This window comes from Notolabrus celidotus, chromosome 21, assembly GCF_009762535.1.
Source record: "Notolabrus celidotus isolate fNotCel1 chromosome 21, fNotCel1.pri, whole genome shotgun sequence".
NCBI classification, from domain to species: Eukaryota; Metazoa; Chordata; class Actinopteri; order Labriformes; family Labridae; genus Notolabrus; species Notolabrus celidotus.
This window is the reverse complement of record NC_048292.1, coordinates 22,060,649-22,084,805: the sequence shown is the minus strand read 5'-3', so window position 1 is coordinate 22,084,805 and position 24,157 is coordinate 22,060,649. Positions and strand designations below refer to the sequence as shown.

The 24,157-nt window shown below is 39.9% G+C and overlaps 4 protein-coding genes across 4 annotated transcripts; all 4 read right to left on the bottom strand.

The window, feature by feature from the left end:
- Positions 1 to 1,989: 1,989 nt before the first annotated feature.
- Positions 1,990 to 8,959, bottom strand: LOC117805442 (E3 ubiquitin-protein ligase TRIM39-like). The gene is made up of 2 exons (XM_034674174.1): positions 8,890 to 8,959; positions 1,990 to 3,982 (listed from the first exon to the last, which is right to left on the bottom strand). The coding sequence occupies exon 2, from the start codon at positions 3,978 to 3,980 to the stop codon at positions 2,343 to 2,345; it is 1,638 nt and encodes a 545-aa protein (XP_034530065.1). The 5' UTR covers positions 3,981 to 3,982; positions 8,890 to 8,959; the 3' UTR covers positions 1,990 to 2,342.
- Positions 8,960 to 9,952: 993 nt separating this feature from the next.
- On the bottom strand, positions 9,953 to 13,113 carry LOC117804705 (E3 ubiquitin-protein ligase TRIM39-like). The gene is made up of 2 exons (XM_034673025.1): positions 13,002 to 13,113; positions 9,953 to 11,766 (listed from the first exon to the last, which is right to left on the bottom strand). The coding sequence occupies exon 2, from the start codon at positions 11,762 to 11,764 to the stop codon at positions 10,121 to 10,123; it is 1,644 nt and encodes a 547-aa protein (XP_034528916.1). The 5' UTR covers positions 11,765 to 11,766; positions 13,002 to 13,113; the 3' UTR covers positions 9,953 to 10,120.
- Positions 13,114 to 15,448: 2,335 nt separating this feature from the next.
- LOC117804708 (E3 ubiquitin-protein ligase TRIM39-like) lies at positions 15,449 to 17,564 on the bottom strand. Its single transcript, XM_034673027.1, has 2 exons — positions 17,512 to 17,564; positions 15,449 to 17,405 (listed from the first exon to the last, which is right to left on the bottom strand). The coding sequence occupies exon 2, from the start codon at positions 17,401 to 17,403 to the stop codon at positions 15,766 to 15,768; it is 1,638 nt and encodes a 545-aa protein (XP_034528918.1). The 5' UTR covers positions 17,404 to 17,405; positions 17,512 to 17,564; the 3' UTR covers positions 15,449 to 15,765.
- A 2,922-nt stretch (positions 17,565 to 20,486) lies between these two features.
- LOC117804707 (E3 ubiquitin-protein ligase TRIM39-like) lies at positions 20,487 to 23,796 on the bottom strand. The gene is made up of 2 exons (XM_034673026.1): positions 23,687 to 23,796; positions 20,487 to 22,290 (listed from the first exon to the last, which is right to left on the bottom strand). Exon 2 carries the CDS (start codon positions 22,286 to 22,288, stop codon positions 20,648 to 20,650), a length of 1,641 nt encoding a protein of 546 aa, XP_034528917.1. The 5' UTR covers positions 22,289 to 22,290; positions 23,687 to 23,796; the 3' UTR covers positions 20,487 to 20,647.
- Between the last annotated feature and the right edge of the window lie 361 nt (positions 23,797 to 24,157).

Below are 24,157 nucleotides of genomic sequence, written 5' to 3'. Positions count from 1 at the left end.
CTGAGAGACACTCCCTCTGCACTGTGGACTTGTGTTTGCATGTTTGGTTAATCAGTACATGTTACAGGTTTGGAGCTGAGGGCGGTGACTTAAACTTCTTTTCATCTGAAATGTTAAATTTAATTCAACAGTTATGTGTAGTGATATTATTCACACTGTGGAAACAATCACATTATAATATGAACCAGAGCAGCTTCTTTGCTCATGAACAATCACTGAAGACTCCTGTTCAATATCACAATACATGTGCAATATTGTAATTAATCTGTAACTTAATTTATTATTATGTTCATCTGTACTCTGGCTTTGGCACAGGTATTATGTCTTTAATAGTTCTTTTATACTTTTCTTTGTACAGATAGTATTTTATTTACACACTTAAATTACTTTATTTACTCACTTGGCAATAAAGCTTTATTAAATCTTGAATCTTGAATATGCAATTATTTATTATTTATGAAAAATAACCAAAAGGTAAAATAGATAAAAATGGAGGCATAAATTCACTAGAACGAAGAAAAGCAGCAAACTTGAATTAACAAATCACAAACAACTCTGCTCAAACTCTGTAAGGGTAAATAAAGATTACATTAGTACATATTAATGGCATTAAAATATAATATTTCACAGCTGGGTTGTTAAAGAAATGTTTCAAATATCAAACTAAGAATTAGGTTCACGTGAAAATTAAAAACATTACTGTAAATATTTTCTTCCTTTTCTGAGGCGTGCCATCAGTTTGTTTGTAATATTCTAGAAATAGAAAATGTGATACACGAAGGAACTCTGAAATGCATACTTTCTTTTTTATTTAATTTAATTGTACTTAATTTAAAATTCCCCTTTCCTCTGTTGACTTGCCTCTCAAAGCAACTTGTGAAATGGGTCAACTATGAACTTACCCGGAGTTTGTTTACTTTGATCAAGCATGTTGGTTCAGAATCAACCCAGCTCTGTAAAGGGAACTACAGTTTATGCTGCTCATGAGGTGGCATCTTTTTGCTGTTAATGGAACTTAAAGAAAATAAATTGTGTGAAAGTAAAATAAATTATAACTGAGGAATAAATTATCTTCTGGTTGAGTGTTTTGTGTCAATAACTGAGTAGAAAACTGGCCTGTTTAGGGCAGAGGTTCCTAAAGTGGGGGGTTGCCAGACACTGATTGGGGGACACAAGATTTTTTTTAATTTTTTAAGTAATCAAAAATGTTGTGTATTGTAATTACTGTAAATATATATATATTTTTAAAGTAATTAAATTAGAAATAAAACCTTGCAAATACATTTCTTTCTTTAGATGACTCCTAAGGTTTGGGTTAGTTTACAGTTAATTAACAAAAGCATCAGTAGCAGCAGTTGGGTTGCAAGTCTTTGGCACCTATATTTTGGGGGTCGTGGGCCGAAAAGTTTGGGAACCCCTGGTTTAGGGGACTGAAGTTGACAAATCAAAGATTGTTTTTTACAAACTTTCATTGAGAGAAAAAACAGATCTGAGCTCAAACAGTAAGTGAAACGTTTTCTCAGAAGTCTTACATCAATGACTAAATATAAATATACGGTCAAATATCAGTGAAATTATCAAACGATAATGTTTCTCCCTGTAGACTGAAATATTATATAACATAATCCCTAAAGGATGAAATGATGAAGAGAGGGTGACATACACCAAATCATGTGTCTGTAACTGATCCTACAACCAGTGCTTATTTAAATCACATATTTTATACAAGAAACAGGCTGCAGTGTTTTAAACTAAGGTAAGTAAATGAAATTATAATCACAATAAAATGAAGTCACTTAAAAAAAACAGTAAAAACCAGCACTCAGTTTATTCCACATAATTTAATGCCCCATGTCGTAATGATATTTGTGTTACACACTCATATTCATCAATCAATCACAACACCTGCTCCAAAAAGAAGGAAGTCATTCAATGTAAAAACAAAAAATATCTATATATATATATGTACAATCTTTCCAAGTATTACTGTTCTGTTATCATACTCTTTTGTGTTTGTTTATGATGTATTTTATTATTGTCATGATGTTACCAAAGTTTTACTCACACAGAAGTCCAGAAGTGTTAAAAACTGCAGTTCCTCGAGTGTCCACTTGAGTATGTTTGATGTAATGAACCAAGAAATTAAAGCATTTACTTTGCAGACCTGTACAGAGAGGTGGATTTCACTTCTCTTTTAATCTGAACACAAGGTCACTCAGTCTAAGATTGCAGATCGTAAACAATGCAGCGCACGGTAAAAGGAAGTGCTTTCGCTAACCACTGGCTGCACCATCACCAGCACAAGCTTTATCATTGTCAGACGTTAATGGGTGCTTATTTGTTTAATGGACTGGACAGATGATCAGTGGCGTGGAGTTGGTACTACTGTTATTAATCCTTGGATTGAAAATTGGGTAGAGTTTCTCTGTGAAGTTACAGCCAGTAAAGGAGAAGATGAGAGCGGAAGCATCTACGTCATAGAAGCAGACCAGACCCTCCTCGTAATCTACAAACACCCCCACCCTCTGAGGATTTGAGCTCAAACACAGGTGGATTGGGTCCGAATCAACTAGAGCTTTATACTCACATCCATCCTTCAAGCTTATTGTCCAGAAGCCGTTCTGGGGACATGAGTGAAAAGGAATCTTCCTGTCAATAGACTCTCGAGCCACTCCCAAAACCCAGCCGGTCTTTCCTTCAACTTGAACCTCATAGTAAAACCTGCCTGAGGAGAAACTCTGCTTTCCTAACACACCAAAATATCTGGTTATTCTCTTAGGACTGTCTTCGACCGTCTGACAAACATTCCAATGGTAAACTTGCTTCCCATCTTGAGACAGGAAGAGTTTAGGATGTGCAGTTTCAGGGTCAAGGGTCACGTCCACTAGATACTTCTTTCTCTTCTTTATTTCAGCATCAGCACAAAGCACTCTCATCTTTGCACTGAGTGTTTTCTCCAGCTGATCCAGCGGGGACCTCAGGATCCCTTCGTATGACGAGTGAACTCTGACCTTTGACCAGTCTTTGGTGGATGGAGCAGTTTTCAAAGACATGAACTTTTGGAGGAACTGGAGGTGGTCCTCATTGTGTGAGAGTTGCTCCAGCTCAGTGCTTCTCTTGGATAGCTCAGAGATCTCCTCCTCCACTTCCTTAATGAAACCTTCAGCCTGTTTCTCTGTTGTCTTGTGCTTTGCTTCGATCATGTCGAGGACCTCAGCCAGACTTCTCTCAACAGACTGGATCAGAGCGGTGTAGACCTCCACACTTGTTGCCGTCTCTTGGTCTGCTTCTTCCTTGCTGAGCTTCACGGATTGTTTGATCTCCTCAATCACCAGTCGCTTGTCCTGGATCATCTTCTGAACTTCATCCTCTGTCTTTCCGAGCTTAGCTTTCTTCTCTTTGTAGTCTTCTTGGAGAGAAATAATGCAATGCAGCTTGTGTTCTGACTCAGTACAGAACCCACACACACAAACCTGGTCGGTCTTACAGAAATGCTCCAGAGGTTTCTTGTGCTTCTTACACATCCTTTCTTCCAGGTTCTCCACAGGATTGATCAGCGTGTGTCTTTTCAGGGCTGGGAGTCTCTGATGAGGCTCCAGGTGAGTCTCACAGTAGGACACCAGACAATCCAGGCAGGACTTCAGGGCCTTCAGTTTGGTCTCAGTGCAGTAGTCACAAAGAACTTCTCCTGTGTTGGTGCGTTGCTCCTCTGAGCTGCTGCTGCTGGTTTCCTGTAGAACTGACTGCTTGAACTGAGCAGCCATCTCTGATAAAACAGTGTTTACCCGCAGGTCAGGTTTCTTCTCACATCGATCTTTGCACAAGGGACACTCACACTGGACATTAGTGTCCCAGTGCTCAGTGATGCAGCTCTTGCAGAAGTTGTGTCCACATGGTATGGTGACTGGATCAGTGAACACATCCAGACAGATGGAGCACAGAAACTGGTCTTCAGAGAGGAGGCTGCTCGCTGCTGCCATGTCTAGGGACACAAGTAAAAAAAAAATCAGCTTTTGAAATGTCTTCTGAACCAGCAGATTTAAATAAAAAAGAAAAAGTGTAAGACTCAAACTCAAATTGCAGATTACCTTTGACTTGTAAATTGAGCTGTCTGGGAGGTTTTTAAAGTGAAAAGAATTTGTCGCTATTTAACTATAAAAATGTGTCTTTTATGTTCTCTCTAAAGCCCAAGATCCACAGGATGCGTCGCGTTACGTTACGGCTGCGCCGCGCACGTCGCAGCAAATAGGTTCCCATTCAAGTCAATGCTCTAGAGTCCACAGGGCGCGCTGCGGCGCGTCTCAGCTCCGTCTCTGGAGCGTTCCGCCGCGCCGCTCTGCCAGAGATACGCGGGGAGTCTATTTTCGCCGCTCCCCGCGCCCAGCACGCGTCAATCGACACAGAAATGATCGAACTATCCCGGAAGTCAGGCACGAGGATCGTATGCAACATCCGCTCACTTTCAAAATAAACACCATGTGCAAACACAAGATCGTAAATTTCACCACTTCTTCAACATTACGTCATAACCTGTGGCATCGGGCCAGACGTCAGTCTCAAAAGATATCCGACACCATGGATGAGGAAAAGTTTATACTGTGTTGTTCTCGCGCGTTTTGGAGTTCTCGAGGGATCTTGAGTTTCCTGCTCCGGAGTGCGCGCCGCTCCAAACACGCATCCTATGGACCAGGGCGAAAGCCCCGGGACGGAGCAGAGCCGTGTCGCAGCCGTAACGCGGCGCACACGCATCCTGTGGATTCCCCGAGTTAGTTTGGTTTTGGACCAGTCATTCTTTGCTGGGTGAAGGCCCTCTATAACAAACCAGTTGCATCAATCGAAACTAATGGCTTAGTATCTGAACCTTTCCAACTCCAAAGATCCAAAGAATATTTTACCTTGACTATTATTTCTTATATCAGCTTTACCACTTAAATTCCCCCTTTATTGGTTCAAAGCAATTAACAAGTTATTTATAGGTTTCCTATGAAGGGACAAGAAACCCAGAATCTGTAAAAGGTTGACAATGCCAAGGAAAAATGGTTGACTGGGAGTCCCAAATGTTTACTTCTATTATCTTGCTTTCAATTCCAGATTCCCTTTGTTATGGGCCTACACATGCAAGAATGAGGCAGGCAGCTGGAAATGGATAGAGGAAAATATCCTATCTGTACATAGCAAGTCTGTGTCGCTACCATCTTTATGGTTTCATCCAAAAAACAACTTTAAAATAGACAATTCTTTAATTCAGTTTTCCTGTGAGGTTGTAAAAACCTGGCAGAAGCATTTATCCTTCAATGGGTCGTCTTTACCATCATGCCCATTACGGAATAATCTCCTATTAACAGCTGGTGGTAGAACGCTAAATAACAAATCATGGCAACTTCTAGGAATAAACCAACTAAGACAGATAATGAAGGATGCTGAAATGGTGCCTTTTAATGAGTTAAAGAATAATTTTGACTTGAGTAATGCCGACTTTTTCTCATACTTACAACTAAAATCAATCGTGGAGCTATTTGTCTAAAAACGTACCTCCACAGGCCTTAAAGGTGAGTTGGATAGCAAACTGAGGGAGATAGCTTCAGGGAAAAGATTAGTTTCTAATCTATATAGTTTATTTTCCACTGCCTCCTTGGACAGCTTATCCTCCATCAAACACCAATGGGAGAGAGACTTGGGCATATCCCTGACCACTGTACAGTGGGAGACTATTCTTAAAAACACAACAGCCTTATCTTAATGCGTTAGATCTAAAATTATTCAATTAAATTTTTTTACATAGGACTTACATCATGCCAACCAGATTAAACAAAATCAATAATTCCCTCTCACATTTGTGCTGGCATGGCTGTGGCAAGACAGGAACACTGATCCACTTATTGTGGCACTGTCCTTCCGTGAGGAGTTTCTGAAATGAGGTTATCTCAAGATTGAGTTTTATTTTGAAAGTAAAAATATCACCCTGTCTGCTAATCTGCTTTCTCGGTACAAGAGTAGGAACCATACTGTCAATGCTCACACAACGAACCATCACACTAGCCTTTTTGTCAGTGAAGTATGATGAATTGGAAAATACGTAGACCAAATTGCTTTAACACTGACAATTGGTTAAAAGAATTCATGGATATATTGTCAATGGAACGGGCAGCTTCATCCCTCTCTGAGTTTGACTGTGGAGATGAAGGACCCTGGAATTTTATACGGCAGTTTTTGGAAAAGAATGTTATATGATTGAATTTTCTGTAAATGAACTGCCCCCCTTTACTGTCTATTGTCTATTATTGTATGTTGTAGTTTATGTTGTCTTATGTGATGAGTTTGTCGATTTATGTTGTACGAGTGGTGTACGAGCGTATTGTTTTTTGTTTTGAAAAATAAATAAAAATATTAATTAAAAAAAACAAAAACGTATCTATTCAGTCTGGCCTTTATGTAGGGTTTCATAATTGTATTACTTTAATGTTTCATATTGATTTTAATGCTGTTTTATTTTATAGGAGAATGAAAATATGAGTAGGGTTGTAGTAATTTTGTAATGTGCCGTGTTGGTAGTTTAAGTAGTTTTAACCAGTCTCCTATCAGCAGGCTTTGGTGTTGGCAGGAAAAAAGTGTCTGTATGGAGAGGAAAAGCAGGCTGTAACAATTTATTTATTTATTTTTAACTACTTATATTTATTATGAATGACTACTCAGTTTTATTGCTATTATAAGTGCCTGTATTTATCCTCAACATTTACCCTTACCCTTTTTCTTTTATTTATCTATTTTTTACTGTTTAGCAGTGTAACTGAGAAAGATGGTTAAACTGTTTCTCCTGATTCTGCAGAAACCTGTAAACCTCTGAGTGGTCTTCTAGTCGTGGATGAAGACAGAAAGCAGACTGTAAAACCAACGTATGTAAGTGGCTACTAAAAATAACACAACCATAGAAACTCTCCTTTCGTAAAGCAGTCTAAAGTCTGGAGTCCATGGTGCATAGGATTGGGCGTTGTTTGTGAAGTTGTGAACACTGAAATTAACAGTTACAATTCTCAGCATTTAGCTCTGAACGTCATAAAAAACATAATGTAAATTTTTACTTTTGTCACTTTTTTATCACATTTAGAGCAATATTTGTGATCTTCTTCACATTTAATATTGTTGTGAAAAATATATTAAGTTACAATCACTGTTAAATCCTAAAGCTAAATATAAATGTTAAATGTTTAATCTAAATGTTAAATCTAAATGTTGATTGTTAAATCTAAATCTAAATGTTAAATGTTAAATCTAAACATTTTACTGCGGGCAGTCTGGCTATAACCCGTAGGAGTCAGCACTGACAGACTGTGGCTGGGATGTCTGTATCGCTTTATGAAGCTTTTATTTTGGTACAAATGGCGGTCCATACAAATTCATTATGTCACCTAGGGGAAGTACCAAAATAAAAGCTCCAAAATAAAAGCGATACACACTCCCTTCTTCCTCAAGCAGTTCATGATGATCTTGAAATACATGTTTGAAGCTGAGGGCGGTGACTTGATGACAAAAAATCATAAAGCGATACAGATATCCCAGCCACAGTCTGTCAGTGCTGACTCCTACGGGTTATAGCCGGACCGCCCGCAGTAAAAATGCTGGATTGGCAGTTTTGGAGGCCACAAAGAGATTTCACAACGCTCAGAGACAAAACTGACCCAGTCTATGGTACAGACACTCTGAGTTGCTATTGCTAAGTCTGTATCACTTTATGAAGATTTTATTATGGTATTTCCGCTAGGCTGCAGTGTGAATTTACATATTAGCTAAATATTTAGGATCGCAGAACAACATTTAACATTTAGATTTAACACGTATGTTTATATTTGAATTTTATATTTAACATTCATATTTTACATTTAAATCTAACATTTATTTTTATATCAAACATTTATATTTAACAGTGATTATAACTTAAATATATATTTCACAACAAAATTAAATTTGAAGAAGATCAAAAATATTGCTGTAAATGTGATTAAAAAAATGACTTTTAAAAATTCACACTTCATTTTTATGACGTTTTGGACCTAAATGTGGAGAATAGCTGTTATTTTCAGTGTTCACAACTTTACAAACGGCGCCCCATAAGGGCTCGGATACAACACGCTTGTTTCCCCTCATCTCCTTACACCATGATTTTGCTTCCAGCATGGAGTTAATCTACTGTAGTGCTTCACTTTAACCCTTTATTCCTGCAGCTTGACTCAGACACCAAGCTCTCCATCATACATGCTCATTGCTCACTCTGATTTAGACACACTCTTACACACACACAATCACTCATACAACTCTAATTTGCAGCGTCAAAAGAAGGAAGGTAAACTAAGCTGTCAGGGGAATTAATACAGCGCAAGGTTAAGATGACGGCCTGAATCTAAGGTACATTTATTTAAAGTTCTTCATGACTGCCAGTAAATGTAAACTACATAGCTCTGCTCTTCTCACTGAACTGCATTTTTTCAACACACACCTCTCCTCTCTTTACCTGGAGGAGCAGCGGCTCGCCCAGGTAAAGTCTGTGTAACTCCTTTCTCTTCAACAAACTGTTTATATTTCTCTGCACCTCATGCTGCGAGGCACGTTAATGAACTATCTGTGACTGTCAGTGAGAAAAACAAGAACTTTTAGTGGATGTATTTTAGATTATGTTGACGAAGTTGTGACTGTTTACCAAAATCTATGAAATATTAAGTGTGAGGAAAAATCTTACAGTGCACTGGACGACAACACACCTCAGAGACATCGACAGAAAAACTAGATTGAGACATTTTTTGTAATCTACGTTCTCAAGAGATTTTTCTTTTCTTACCTGTTCATTCTCTTTGATTATGAATTAGAAGACATGAATTATTTTTAAAAAGTACTTACTGGTTCTGTGCAGAAATCTCTTGCTCTGTCACCCGCAGACCTGACGGAGGAAACTGTCCTCAGCTGCTGCCGTGATGTTGAACTGAGTAATCTTAAGTTTCCTTTCTTTAAGGTATGTGTCCGACACACACTCCCTTCTTCCTCAAGCAGTTCATGATGATCTTGAAATACATGTTTGAAGCTGAGGGCGGTGACTTGATGACAAAATGAACTGACGTCATTTAACATTAAAATACATTTTAAAACTTCTGTTTCCTCAGAATGATGCATTACAACTCAACAGTTGTCTCGTGATAACATTTCAACAAAGCCTGTAAGACACAAGTATATAGTTTATATAATGTATAATGTGTAAACTACTTCTACTTGTTATATAACGAAGATGTGGCACAACCAAAAGTGTGGCTCAGGCTTGGACCAGCTCTTAGTTATGCTGCTTTAGGCTTAGACGGCTGTCACTAACTTTAACTCTTCCTCTCCCATTAAAGTTGCTAACCATAGACCTTTCGGGAGTTCCTGAGCTCCCTTGTCTCGTAGGTTCCTCTGGATCTCTGCTGCTGTGGACGTGCCAGACTCCAGCTGCTACAATTACTACTATCCGTCTCACCACTAACATCTCTCTCTCTCTTCATCTCCCTCTATCCCTCTCTCCAACACGGTCTCAGCAGACATGTGTCTAACATGAGTCTGGTCCTGCTGGAGGTTTCTGCCTGTTAAAGGAAGTTTGTCCTTGCCACTGTAACTTGCTAAATGCTGCAAAGTGCTCTGCTCATGGTGGATCAAGATGAGATCAGATTAAATTGGCTACCGGCCCACACTTTTGAGTGAACAGGCTGCATTGACAAAATAAGGAATTTTTTAATCCCAGAACATTTTATTTGAGTTGATCGTCTGTTCTTCCGTCTGTCAGTCGGAAATAGAATGAAAAATAAAAACAAGTTTATGTAACCCTAAAATATGGAACTTGAGATTCAAATGCATTCTGCTTGAATTTAATCAGTACAGCTCACACCCTGAATAAAGTATAATTTAAAAGAAATTAGGAACTTGTGAGACTATCAAACACAGATCAAAATAAACTTTATTTATATGACACTTGATACAAGAAACAGCCCAAGGTGCTTTAAGATGATGAAAATTAATGCTCATGAAATCACAATCACCAACACACCAGAGTTTGAGAAGAGTGGAGACAACAGTGGAGAGGATCTGAGTTCTGATTGGTCTAATCTCAGAGATCGAGCGGATGGATGATCAGAGGGGTGGAGTTGGTACCAGTGTAGTTATTATTTGGATTGAAAATTGGGTAGAGTTCCTCTGTGAAGTTACAGCCAGTAAAGGAGTAGATGAGAGCGGAAGCATCTACGTCATGAAAGGAGACCAGACCCTCCTCGTAATCCACAAACACCCCCACCCTCTGAGGATTTGAACTCAAACACAGATTGATTTTATGTTTATCATACGCTTTGTAATCTTTCCTATCTTCCAAACTTACAGTCCAGAGGCCATTCTTAGGGGAAAAGGTGAGGGTTTTCTTCCTGTGAATAGACTCCCGAGCCACTCCCAAAACCCAGTCAGTCTTCCCTACAACTTCAACCTCATAGTAAAACCTGCCTGAGGAGAAGCCCTGTTTTCCTAACACAAAGAAACTCTGTGAAAATCTCTGAGGGCTCTCTGGGAGATTCTGCTTAATATCCAAATGACGAACTTCCTTTCCATCATCAGACAGAACTAGATTAGGATGAGCTGTTCCAGGATCAAGAGTCACATCTACAGCAAAGTGCTGGACCAGCTTCATCTCCACATTTGAACACATCTTCTTCACCTCCTTGAGGAGTGTCTCCCCCAGCTGAACCAGAGCTGTTCTCAGAGCATTAAGATGCTCATGGCATGAGTAAACTTTGACCTCTGTCCAGTCTTTGGTGGGTGGAGCAGGGTTTAGGGATGAATAGCTCTGGAGGAAGTGGAGGTGGTCCTCGTTGTGTGAGAGTTGCTCCAGCTCAGTGCTTCTCTTGGTCAGCTCAGAGATCTCCTCCTCCAGCTCCTTAATGAAACCTTCAGCCTGTTTCTCTGTTGTCTTCTGCTTTGCTTCAATCATGTCGAGGAGCTCAGCCAGACTTCTCTCAACAAACTGGATCAGAGCGGTGTAGACCTCCACACTTGTTGTCGTCTCTTGGTCTGCTTCTTCCTTGCTGAGCTTCACGGATTGTTTGAGCTCCTCAACCTTCAGTCTCTTCTCCTGGATCATCTTCTGAACTTCAGCCTCTGTCTTTCCGAGCTCAGCTTTCTTCTCTTTGTATTCTTCTTGGAGAGAAACAATGCGATGCAGCTTGTGTTCTGACACAGTACAGAACCCACACACACAAACCTGGTCGGTCTTACAGAAATTATCCAGAGGTCTCTTGTGCTTCTTACATATCCTTTCTTCCAGGTTCTCCACAGGATTGATCAGCCTGTGTCTTTTCAGGGCTGGGAGTCTCTGATGAGGCTCCAGGTGAGTCTCACAGTAGGAGACCAGACAATCCAGGCAGGACTTCAGGGCCCTCAGTTTGGTCTCAGTGCAGAAGTCACAGAGAACTTCTCCTGTGTTGGTGTGTTGCTCCTCTGAGCTGCTGCTGCTGGTTTCCTGTAGAACTGACTGCTTGAACTGAGCAGCCATCTCCGATATGAAAGTGTTGACCCGCAGGTCAGGTTTTTTCTCACATTGCTCTTTGCACAAGGGACACTCACACTTGACATTAGTGTCCCAGTGCTCAGTGATGCAGCTCTTGCAGAAGTTGTGTCCACATGGTATGGTGACTGGATCAGTGAACACATCCAGACAGATGGAGCACAGAAACTGGTCTTCAGAGAGGAGGCTGCTTGCTGTTGCCATGTCTAGGGACATAAGTAAAAGTGTTAGAAATTAGAAATCAGCTGAAGTTACATCGAAACAAGTTCATGTACCCTGTTTCACACGTCCACAAAGTCCTGCAGCTCTGGGCAGGCTTCTCCAGTCTGGTGCCTGAATGTGACTGAGATGGGCTAACACATCTCCACTCTGTGCAGTGCAGAGCTGCGCTGTGTGCTCTCATCCTGACAGCGCTTAATTCCATCCAATCACAAGATGAGCTGGATGGAGAGGGGAGGTCTTTAGCTTTTTAATGAGGAGTTGATTCATGACAAATGTGTCATAAATTTCACAGTTTATAACCCGCTTACTTCATGGAGCGAGCGAGGAAAAAGCAGCTGTCTAAGCGTTGTGAAATCTCTTTATCACCTCCAAAGCTGCCTTTAAAACATTTTTACAACGGGCAGTTCAGCTAGTAGCCCATGGGAGTCAGAACTAACAGACTACGATTAGGATATCTGTATCGCTATGAAGCTGTTATTTTGGTACTAACGGCGTCTCATACAAATTCATTATGTCACCTAGGGGAAGTAACAAAATAAAAGCATCATAAAACGATAAAAATATCCCCGCCACATTCTGTCAGTGCTGACTCCTGCGGGTTATAGTCGGACTGCCTGCCATAAAAATGCTGGATAGGCAGTTTTGGAGGCCACAAAGAGATTTCACAACGCTCAGACAGAACGGACCTGGTCTATGGTACGGACAAGCTAAGTAGCCATTGCTGAGTTTGTATCACTTTATGAAGCTTTCATTTTGGTATTTCTGCTAGGTGGCAGTGTGAATTTGCATTTTAGCTACACATTTAGGATCACAGAGCAACATTTAACATTTAGATTTAACATTTTATATTTATATATAACATTTAGATTTATGTTTAACATTTAGATTTAACATTTAGATTTAACATTTAGATTTAACAGTGATTACAACTTAAATATATTTTCCCAACAAAATTAAATGTGAAGAAGATCACAAATATTTCTCTAAATGTGGTGATAAAAATAAAGTGACTTCTGAAAATTCACACTACATTTAATGATGTTTTGGAACTAATTGGGATAATAGCTGTTATTTTCAGTGTGCACAATTTTACAAACGGCACCCCATATAGAAAAAGTAGGTCGTGAGACTCATTTTGTTCTCATTAGTTTCCCTTCTCACCCGATGATTCTCAGTCATTAACAGTTAATAATCAGTAATTATTATAAACAGTACTCACTGGTTGTTTGTAGACAATTCTGTTATTCTGTCATCTGAAGACCTGGAGAGTTTTCTGCAGAGAGGAATCTGGACTGCTGCAGTGTTCTCATGAAGAGTTACCGAAAGTTTCATTTCCTCTAAAGTGAGACTGAGAGACACTCCCTCTGCACTGTGGACTTGTGCTTGCATGTTTTGTTAATCAGTACATGATACAGGTTTGGAGCTGAGGGCAGTGACTTAAACTTCTTTTCATCTGAAATGTTAAATTTAATTCAACAGTTATGTGTAGTGATATTATTTACACTATAGAAACAATCACATTATAATATGAACCAGAGCAGCTTCTTTGCTCATGAACAATCACTGAAGACTCCTGTTCAATATCACAATACATGTGCAATATTGTAATTTAATCTGTAACTTAATTTATTATTATGTTCATCTGCACTCTGGTTTTGGCACATGTATCATGTCTTTAATAGTTCTTTTATGCTTTTCTTTGTACAGATAGTATTTTATTTACTCACTTATTACTTTATTTACTCACTTGGCAATAAAGCTTTCTTAAATCTTGAATATGCATTTTTATTATCTATTCAAAATATTCAAAGTAAAATACGTAAAAATGGAGGAATAAATTCACTAGAATGAAGAAAAGCAGCAAACTTGAATTAACAAATCACAATCAACTTTGCTCAAACTCTGTAAGTGTAAATAAAGATTACATTAGTACATCTTAATGGCATTAAAATATAATATTTCACAGCTGTGTTGTTAAAGAAATGTTTCAAATATCAAACTAAGAATTCAGTTTACGTGAAAATTAAAAACATTACTGTAAATATCTTCCTCCTTTTCTGAGGCGTGCCATCAGTCTGTTTGTAATATTCTAGAAATAGAAAATGTGATACACGAAAGGACTCTGAAATGCATACTTTCTTTTTTATTTTATTTAATTGTACTTAATTTAAAATTCCCCTTTCCTCTGTTGACTCGCCTCTCAAAGCAGCTTGTGATATGGGTAAACTATGAACTTACCTGGTGTTTGTTTAGTTTGATCAAGCATGTTGGTTCAGAATCAACCCAGCTCTGTAAGGGGAACTACAGTTTATGCTGCTCATGAGGTGGCATCTTTTTGCTGTTAATTGAACATAAGGAAAATAAATTGTATGAAAGTAAAATAAATTATAACTGAGGAATAAATTCTCTCCTGGTTGAGTGTTTTGTGTCAATAACTGAGTAGAAAACTGGCCTGTTTAGGGCAGGGGTTCCTACAGTGGGGGGTCGTCAGACACTCATTGGGGCTTGCAAGATATATATACTGTATATATATTTTTTAATAATCAAAAATGTTGCGTATTGTCATTACTGTAAATATATATTTGTTAAAGTAATTCATTTAGAAATAAAACCTTGCAAATACATTTTATTCATTAGTTTTCTGTCTTTCTTTAAATGACTCCTAAGGTTAGATCACAGTTAATTAACAAAAGCATCAGTAGCAGCGGTTATAACAGCACAGGAAACACAGCCACATGTGCATGTACAGTAGGTGGCTACTTTTCTGCAGACTAGCTAAATGAAGAATTAAGCTACATTAAATCACTTCAAGGGACAGTGGGGGTCACAAGTCTTTGGCACCTATATTTTGGGAGGTGGTGGGCCGAAAAGTTTGGGAACCCCTGGTTTAGGGGACTGAAGTTGACAAATCAAAGATTGTTTTTTACAAACTTTCATTGAGAGAAAAAACAGATCTGAGCTCAAACAGTGAGTGAAACATTTTTACATTCAAAGTTATTTCTCGGAAATCTTACATGAATAACTAAATATAGATATACGGTCAAATATAAACGAAATTGTTAAACAACAATTTATCTCCATGTAGACTGAAATATTCTATAACATAGTAACTAAAGGATGACAGGAGGATGTGATGATGATGAAGGGAGGGTGACATACACCAAATCATGCCGGGTCTGTAACTGATCCTACAACCAGTGTGACGATGATTGTTGCCTCTGTACGTCGGGCGCCTACTCTAACAACTGAGCTAAACTGACATCCTATGGATAAGTTTAATGAAGAAGAAATAAGAAAATTGTGAAAGTAAGAAACACTGACAATAATGACTTTATATAAATCACATATTATATACAAGAAACAGGCTGCAGTGCTGTAAACTAAGGTAAGTAAATTAACATGAAATTATAGTTATTGTAAAATGAATACACTTTAAAAAACAGTAAAAACCAGCAGTCAGTTTATTTCACATAGTTTAATGTTACATGTCGTAATGATATTTGTGTTACAACCTCATATTCATTAACCAATCACAACACCTACTCCAAAAAAAAAGAAGTCATTAAATTTAAAAACAATATATATATGTATGTACAATCTTTCCAAGTATTACTGTTCTGTTATCATACTCTTTTGTGTTTGTTTTTGATGTATGTTATTATTGTCATGATGTTACCAAAGTTTTACTCACACAGAAGTCCAGACTACAGAAATCCAGAAGTGTTAAAATCTGCAGTTCCTCGAGTGTCCACTTGAGTATGTTTGATGTAATGAATCAAGAAATGACAGTATTTACTTTGCAGACCTGTACAGAGAGGTGGATTTCACTTCTCTTTTAATCTGAACACAAGGTCACTCAGTCTAAGATTGCAGATCGTAAACAATGCAGTGCACGGTGAAAGGAAGTGCTTTCGCTAACCACTGGCTGCACCATCACTAGCACAAGCTTTATCATTGTCAGACGTTAATGGGTGCTTATTTGTTTAATGGACTGGACAGATGATCAATGGGGCGGAGTTGGTACCACTGTTATTATCTCTGGGATTGAAAATTGGGTAGAGTTTCTCTGTGAAGTTACAGCCAGTAAAGGAGAAGATGAGAGCGGAAGCATCTACGTCATAGAAGCAGACCAGACCCTCCTCGTAATCCACAAACACCCCCACCCTCTGAAGATTTGAGCTCAAAGACAAATGGATTGGGTCCGAATCAACTAGAGCTTTATACTCACATCCATCCTTCAAGCTTATTGTCCAGAAGCCTTTCTGAGGAGAAAAGCGAGACGTTTTCTTCCTGTGTATAGACTCACGAGCCACTCCCAAAACCCAGTCGGTTTTCCCTTCAACTTGAACCTCATAGTAAAACCTGCCTGAGGAGAAACTCTGCTTTCCTAACACACCAAAACATTGGGTTATTCTCTTTGGACTGTCTTCGACAGTCTGACAAACATCCCCATGATAAACTTGCTTCCCATCTTGAGACAGGATGAGTTTAGGATGTGCTGTTTCAGGGTCAAGAGTCACGTTCACCAAGTACTGTTTGTCCTTCTTTATTCCAGTATCTGTACAAAGCACTCTCAACTTTGTTCTGAGTGTCTGCTCCAACTGAGCCAGAGGTGTCCTCAGGACCCCCTCATACGACGGGTGAACTCTGACCTTTCTCCAGTCTTTGGTTGGTGGAGCAGGGTTTTGGGATGAATAGCTCTGGAGGAACTGGAGGTGGTCCTCGTTGTGTGAGAGTTGCTCCAGCTCAGTGCTTGTCTTGGTCAGCTCAGAGATCTCCTCCTCCAGCTCCTTAATGAAACCTTCAGCCTGTTTCTCTGTTGTCTTGTGTTTTGCTTGGATGATGTTGAGGACCTCAGCCAGACTTCTCTCAACACACTGGATCAGAGCGGTGTAGACCTCCACACTTGTTGCCGTCTCTTGGTCTGCTTCTTCCTTGCTGAGCGTCACGGATTGTTTGATCTCCTCAATTATCAGTCGCTTCTCCTGGATCATCTTCTGAACTTCATCCTCTGTTTTTCCGAGCTCAGCTTTCTTCTCTTTGTATTCTTCTTGGAGAGAAATAATGCGATGAAGCTTGTGTTCTGACTCAGTACAGAACAGACACACACAAACCTGGTCGGTCTTACAGAAAAGCTTCAGAGGTTTCTCGTGCTTCTTACACATCCTTTTTTCCAGGTTCTCCACAGGATTGATCAGCGTGTGTCTTTTCAGGGCTGGCAGTCTCTGATGAGGCTCCAGGTGAGTCTCACAGTAAGAGACCAGACAATCCAGGCAGGACTTCAGGGCCTTCAGTTTGGTCTCAGTGCAGAAATCACAGAGAACTTCTCCTGTGTTGGTGTGTTGCTCCTCTGAGCTGCTGCTGCTGGTTTCCTGTAGAACTGACTGCTTGAACTGAGCAGCCATCTCAGATAAAACAGTGTTTACCCGAAGGTCAGGTTTCTTCTCACATTGCTCTTTGCACAAGGGACACTCGCACTGATCATTAGTATCCCAGTGCTCAGTGATGCAGCTCTTGCAGAAGTTGTGTCCACATGGTATGGTGACTGGATCAGTGAAAACATCCAGACAGATGGAGCACAGAAACTGGTCTTCAGAGAGGAGGCTGCGCGCTGTTGCCATGTCTAGGGACACATGTAAAACAAAATTCAGCTTTTGAAATTTCTCCTGAACCAGCAGATTTAAATAAAAAAGAAAGAGTGTAAGACTCAAACTTAAATTGCAGATTACCTGTCACTTGTAAATTGAGCTGTCTGCGATGTTTTTAAAGTGAAAAGCATTTGTCGTTCTTTAAATTCAAAAAACTTATCTATTCAGTCTGGCCTTTATGTAGAGTTTCATAATTGTATTACTTAAATATTTTGGATTGATTTGAATGCTGTTTTATTTTATAGGAGGATGGAAATATGAGTAGGGTTGAAGTAATTTTGTAGCGTGTTGGTAGTTTAAGTAGTTTTAACCAGTCTCCTATCAGCAGGTTTTGGTGTTGGCAGGAAAAAAGTGTCTGTATGGAGAGCAAAAGCAGGCTGTAATAATTTTTTATTTGTTATTAACTACTTGTCTTTATTATGACTACTCAGTTTTATTGCTGATTTTAGTGCCTTTATTTATCCTCAACATTTACCCTTACCCTTTTTCTTTTATTTATCTATTTTTACTATTTAGCAGGGTAACTGAGAAAGACGGTAAAACTGTTTCTCCTGATTCTGCAGAAACCTGTAAACCTCTGAGCGGTCTTCTAGTCGTGGATGAGGAAGAAAGCAGACTGTAAAACCAACGTATGTAAGAGGCTACAAAGAGATTTCACAACGCTCAGAGACAGAACTGACCCAGTCTATGATACGGACACTCTGAATTGCTATTGCTAAGTCTGTATCGCTTTATGAAGCTTTTATTTTGGTATTTCCGCGTGGCGGCAGTGTGAATTTACATATTAGCTAAATATTTGGGATCGCAGAGCTACATTTAACATTTAGATTTAACATTTAACATTTAGATTTAACATTGAGATCTACCAATCAACATTTATATTTAACATTTATGTTTATATTTAAAATTTATATTGACATATTCATATTTAACATTTATATTTAACATTGATATTTATGTTTAACATTTATCTTTATATTTAACATTTAGATATAACAGTGATTATAACTTAAATATATATTTAACAACAAAATTAAATTTGCAGTAGATCACAAATATTGCTCTAAATGTGATAAAAACTACTATTGGACCTAAATGTGGAGAATAGCTGTTATTTTCAGTCTGTACAACTTTACAAACGGCGCCCCATACCACACAGCGGTGTTCCTGCTCATAAGGAAAGATCAGTGATTTTCTCGAGGTTGTGTCAGAGGGCTCGGATACAGCACACTTGTTTCCCCTCATCTCCTTACACCATGATTTTGCTTCCAGCATGGAGTTAATCTACTGTAGTGCTTCACTTTAACCCTTTATTCCTGCAGCTTGACTCAGACACCAAGCTCTCCATCATACATGCTCATTGCTCACTCTGATGCAGACACACTCTTACACACACACACTCACTCATACAACTCTAATTTGGAGCATCAAAAGAAGGAAGGTAAACTAAGATGTGAGGGGAATTAATACAGCGCAAGGTTAAGATGACGGCCTGAATCTAAGGTACATTTATTTAAAGTTCTTCATGACTGCCAGTAAATGTAAACTACATAACTCTGCTCGTCTCACTGAACTGCATTTTTTCAACACACACCTCTCCTCTCTTTACCTGGAGGAGCAGTGGCTCGCCCAGGTAAAGTCTGTGTAACTCCTTTCTCTTCAACAAACTGTTTATATTTCTCTGCACCTCATGCTGCGAGGCACGTTAATGAACTATCTGTGACTGTCAGTGAGAAAAACAAGAAGTTTTAGTGGATGTCTTTTAGATTATGTTGACTAAGTTGTGACTGTTTACCAAAATCTATGAAATATTAAGTGTGAGGAAAAATCTTACAGTGCACTGGACGACAACACACCTCAGAGACATCGACAGAAAAAGTAGATTGAGACATTTTTTGTAATTTATGTTCTCAAGAGATTTTTCTTTTCTTACCTGTTCATTCTCTTTGAATATGAATTAGAAGACATTAATTATTTTTAAAAAGTACTTACTGGTTCTGCGCAGAAATCTCTTGCTCTGTCACCCGCAGACCTGACGGAGGAAACTGTCCTCAGCTGCTGCCGTGATGTTGAACTGAGTAACCTTAAGTTTCCTTTCTTTAAGGTATGTGTCTGACACACACTCCCTTCTTCCTCAAGCAGTTCATGATGATCTTGAAATACATGTTTGAAGCTGAGGGCGGTGATTTGATGACAAAATGAACTGACGTCATTTCACATTAAAATACATTTTAAAACTTCTGTTCCCTCAGAATGATGCATTACAACTCAACAGTTGTCTCGTGATAACATTTCAACAAAGCCTGTAAGACACAAGTATATAGTTCATATAATTTATAGTGTGTAAACTACTTCTACTTGTTATAATGATAACGAAGATGTGGCACAACCAAAAGTGTGGCTCAGGCTTGGACCAGCTCTTAGTTATGCTGCTTTAGGCTTAGACGGCTGTCACTTACTTTAACTCTTCCTGTCCCATTAAGGTTCCTAACCATAGACCTTTCTGGAGTCCCTGAGCTCCCTTGTCTCGTAGGTTCCTCTGGATCTCTGCCATAGACGGCCTGCTGCTGTGGACGTGGCAGACTCAAGCTCCTGCAACTACTTCTATCCGTCTCACCACTATCCTCTCTCTCTCTTCATCTCCCTCTATCCCTCTCTGCGACACGGTCTCAGCACATGTGTGTCTAACATGAGTCTGGTCCTGCTGGAGGTTTCTGCCTGTTAAAGGAAGTTTGTCCTTGACACTGTAAATTGCTAAATGCTGCAAAGTGCTCTGCTCATGGTGGATTAAGATGAGATCAGATTACATCGGCTACTGGCCCACACGTTAGAGCGAAAAGGCTGCATTGACAAAAGAAGCAATTTTTCAATGCCATAACTTTGATTTGAGTTGATCATCTGTTCCTGCTTCTGTCACTCGGAAATTACAAAGTTATAGTAACCCTAAAATATGGAATGTGAGATTCAAATGCATTCTGCTTGAATTTAATCAGTACAGCTCACACCCTGAATAAAGTATAATTTAAAAGAAATTAGGAACTTGTGAGACTATCAAACACAGATCAAAATAAACTTTATTTATATGACACTTGATACAAGAAACAGCCCAAGGTGCTTTAAGATGATGAAAATAAATGCTCATGAAATCACAATCACCAGCAGTTTGAGAAGAGTGCAGACAACAGTGGAGAGGATCTGAGTTCTGATTGGTCTAATCTCAGAGATCCGGCGGACAGATGATCAGAGGAGTGGAGTTTTTACCATCCCTATTATTTGCGGGATTAAACATTGGGTAGAGTTCCTCTGTGAATTTACAGCCAGTAAAGGAGTAGATGAGAGCAGAGGCATCTACGTCATGAAAGGAGACCAGACCCTCCTCGTAATCTACAAACACCCCCACCCTCTGAGGCTTTGACTTCAAATACAGATTGATTTTATGTTTATCATATGCTTTGTAATCTTTCCTATCTTCCAACTTCACAGTCCAGAGGCCATTCTTTGGGGAAAAGTCCAAGGCTCTCTTCCTATGAATAGACTCTTGAGCCACTCCCAAAACCCAGCCAGTCTTCCCTCCAACTTCAACCTCATAGTAAAACCGGCCTGAGGAGAAACTCTGCTTTCCTAACACACAGAAATATTGTGAGAATCTCTGAGGGCTCTCTGGGAGATTCTGCTCAACATCCCCATGACGAACTTCCTTTCCATCATCAGACAGAACAAGATCAGGATGAGCTGTTCCAGGATCAAGAGTCACATCTACAGCAAAGTGCTGGACCATCTTCATCTCCACATTTGAACACATCTTCTTCACCTCCTTGATGAGTGTCTCCTCCAGCTGAGCCAGAGCTGTTCTCAGAACCTTGCGATGCTCAAGGTATGAGTAAACTTTGACCTTTGTCCAGTCTTTGGTGGGTGGAGCAGGGTTTAGGGATGAATAGCTCTGGAGGAACTGGAGGTGGTCCTCGTTGTGTGAGAGTTGCTCCAGCTCAGTGCTTCTCTTGGTCAGCTCAGAGATCTCCTCCTCCAGCTCCTTAATGAAACCTTCCGCCTGTTTCTCTGTTGTCTTGTGCTTTTCCATGATAAAGTCAAGGAGCTGAGCCAGACTGCTCTCAACAGACTGGACCAGAGCGGTGTAGACCTCCACACTTGTTTCTGTCTCTTTAACTGAATCTTCCTTGCTGAGCGCCATTAACTTTTTAATCTCTTCAATCTTCAGTCGCCTCTCCGGGATCATCCACAGAACTTCAGCCTCTGTCTTTCCGAGCTCAGCTTTCTTCTCTTTGTATTCTTCTTTGAGAGAAACAATGTGATGCAGCTTGTGTTCATACTCAGTACAGAACCGACACACACAAACCTGGTCAGTCTTACAGAAATGCTCCAGAGGTCTGTCATGCTTTTTACACATCTTGCCTTCCAGGTTCTCCACAGGATTGATCAGCCTGTGTCTTTTCAGGGCTGGGAGTCTCTGATGAGGCTCCAGGTGAGTCTCACAGTAAGAGACCAGACAATCCAGGCAGGACTTCAGGGCCTTCAGTTTGGTCTCAGTGCAGTAGTCACAGAGAACTTCTCCTGTGTTGGTGCGTTGCTCCTCTGAGCTGCTGCTGGTTTCCTGTAGAACTGACTGCTTGAACTGAGCAGCCATCTCCGATATGAAAGTGTTGACCCGCAGGTCAGGAGTTTTTCTAAAATGCTCATTGCAAACAGGACATCGAGACTGGACATTAGTGTCCCAGTGCTCAGTGATGCAGCTCTTGCAGAAGTTGTGTCCACATGGTATGGTGACTGGATCAGTGAACACATCCAGACAGATGGAGCACAGAAACTGGTCTTCAGAGAGGAGGCTGCTCGCTGCTGCCATGTCTAGGGACACAAGTAAAAGTGTTAGAAATTAGAAATCAGCTTAAGTTACATCGAAACAAGAACATGTTGCCTGTTTCACACGTGCAGCTTGTCCTAGGCAGACTTCTTACTGCCGGCCCGTGGTAAAAAGTCTGCATGAAGTCAGGGTGAGCTGGTGTGTGGTTGCAGCAGGTAATAGTCTCGAACATTCAAAGTGAAGAGAGTGTGTGGAGTTTTGAAACGTCCCTCTACATGATGCAGTGATATTAACGCAGGAAACAAACACCATAAGAGTCCTTTTCCTACATACCCTAACCTAAAGCAAACAGTTGGCACTGTGAAGATTCTCACATACACATGCAACTGACCCTCTCAGCCTGCCCAGATTAGGTGAGAATTCACTAAGATTGGATTGCAGCTGTTAACACAACCGAGAATTGTGCATCTTTTGCCCTCGCCTTCTGCTCCCTCTCAAGGTCTATCGCTTAAATTATGTTCAAGCACAAAACTGCCCACAAAGTCCTGCAGCTCTGAGCAGGCTGCTCCAGTTTGGTGCCTGAATGTGACTGCGATGAGCTGACACATCTCCACTCTGTGTAGTGCAGAGCTGTGCTGTGTGCTCTCATCCTGACAGCGCTTAATTCCATCCACTCACAAGATGAGCTGGATGGAGAGGGGAGGTCTTTAGCTTTTTATTGAGGAGTTGATTCATGACAAATGTGACATAAATTTCACAATTTATAACCTGCTTACTTCCTGGAGGGAGTGAGGAAAAAGCAGCACGTTCAGATTTAATAAATATGATGGCACAGCTCGATTGTGCCGGGGTTAAACCTCAAACAGCTCCAAACTGATTCAACCTCTGATTATTATATAACAGTAATGTTACATATTAACAGACTTTATGATATTTTTAGGTCATCCAGAGGTGGAACTGATTTTTTGATCACTGGAAAGTTTGAGCGCAACAACACATATAACACTTCAGCTCAGGTGTTATTGTCTATGAGGTTCATTTGCATAGAAAGGGCCTGATTGCCCCAAATGAATGCGTAGTTGATCTTTTAAATGTATGCAAACAACACTGGCGCACAGAGACTCAATTTGCTCTGCAGGGCAGTTTGTGGAGTGTTTAACCCTTTGCGCATTCTTTGTGACTCGATATCATAGACTGTATAAAATAGCTCGATATGCACAGAAGGCAAAAGCCGTGCAAACCTTTGGTACACCTTAGCGTAGGTCAAACCTCTCTGCAATGTTGTGACACACTGTGATCAATCTGAGCCTGTCAGTCTGCAAGATACAAATCTTACAGCAGGATAGAAAAAGTAGGTTGTGAGACTCGTTTTGTTCTCATTAGTTTCCCTTCTCAGTCATTAACAGTTAATAATCAGAAATCATTATAAACAGTACTCACTGGTTGTTTGTAGACGATTCTGTTATTCTGTCACCTGAAGACCTGGAGAGTTTTCTGCAGAGAGGAATCTGGACTGCTGCAGTGTTCTCATAAAGAGTTACCTAAAGTTTTGTTTCCTCTAAAGTGAGACTGAGAGACACTCCCTCTGCACTGTGGACTTGTGTTTGCATGTTAACCGACACAGAAGGGCGGAAACACAGAGACTATATACACACTGGCAGTGAAGGAGCCACACAGTTTTGACTTGGGTGGCCAAACTGGGGCACCGACTGTTGAAGGTTGGCTAGGCGTGGAAACCATTAGGGGCTTACCCCAAACCTAGGAGGGTTACTTCCAATAGTCACAACCACTTTAGCTTCTTTTTATAAAATAATTTAACAAATGTTACATGTTTGTAGATTTCTAACACTAACATTACAAATGTAACTCGACAGTGTCAACATTTAAATCTGCTGAACTGAACTCTTTAAG

Bases quoted from the DNA above. Each gene is read 5' to 3' on its own strand.
- LOC117804705 (XM_034673025.1), bottom strand. From the start codon at position 11,764: ATGGCAACAGCAAGCAGCCTCCTCTCTGAAGACCAGTTTCTGTGCTCC.
- LOC117804707 (XM_034673026.1), bottom strand. From the start codon at position 22,288: ATGGCAGCAGCGAGCAGCCTCCTCTCTGAAGACCAGTTTCTGTGCTCC.
- LOC117804708 (XM_034673027.1), bottom strand. From the start codon at position 17,403: ATGGCAACAGCGCGCAGCCTCCTCTCTGAAGACCAGTTTCTGTGCTCC.
- LOC117805442 (XM_034674174.1), bottom strand. From the start codon at position 3,980: ATGGCAGCAGCGAGCAGCCTCCTCTCTGAAGACCAGTTTCTGTGCTCC.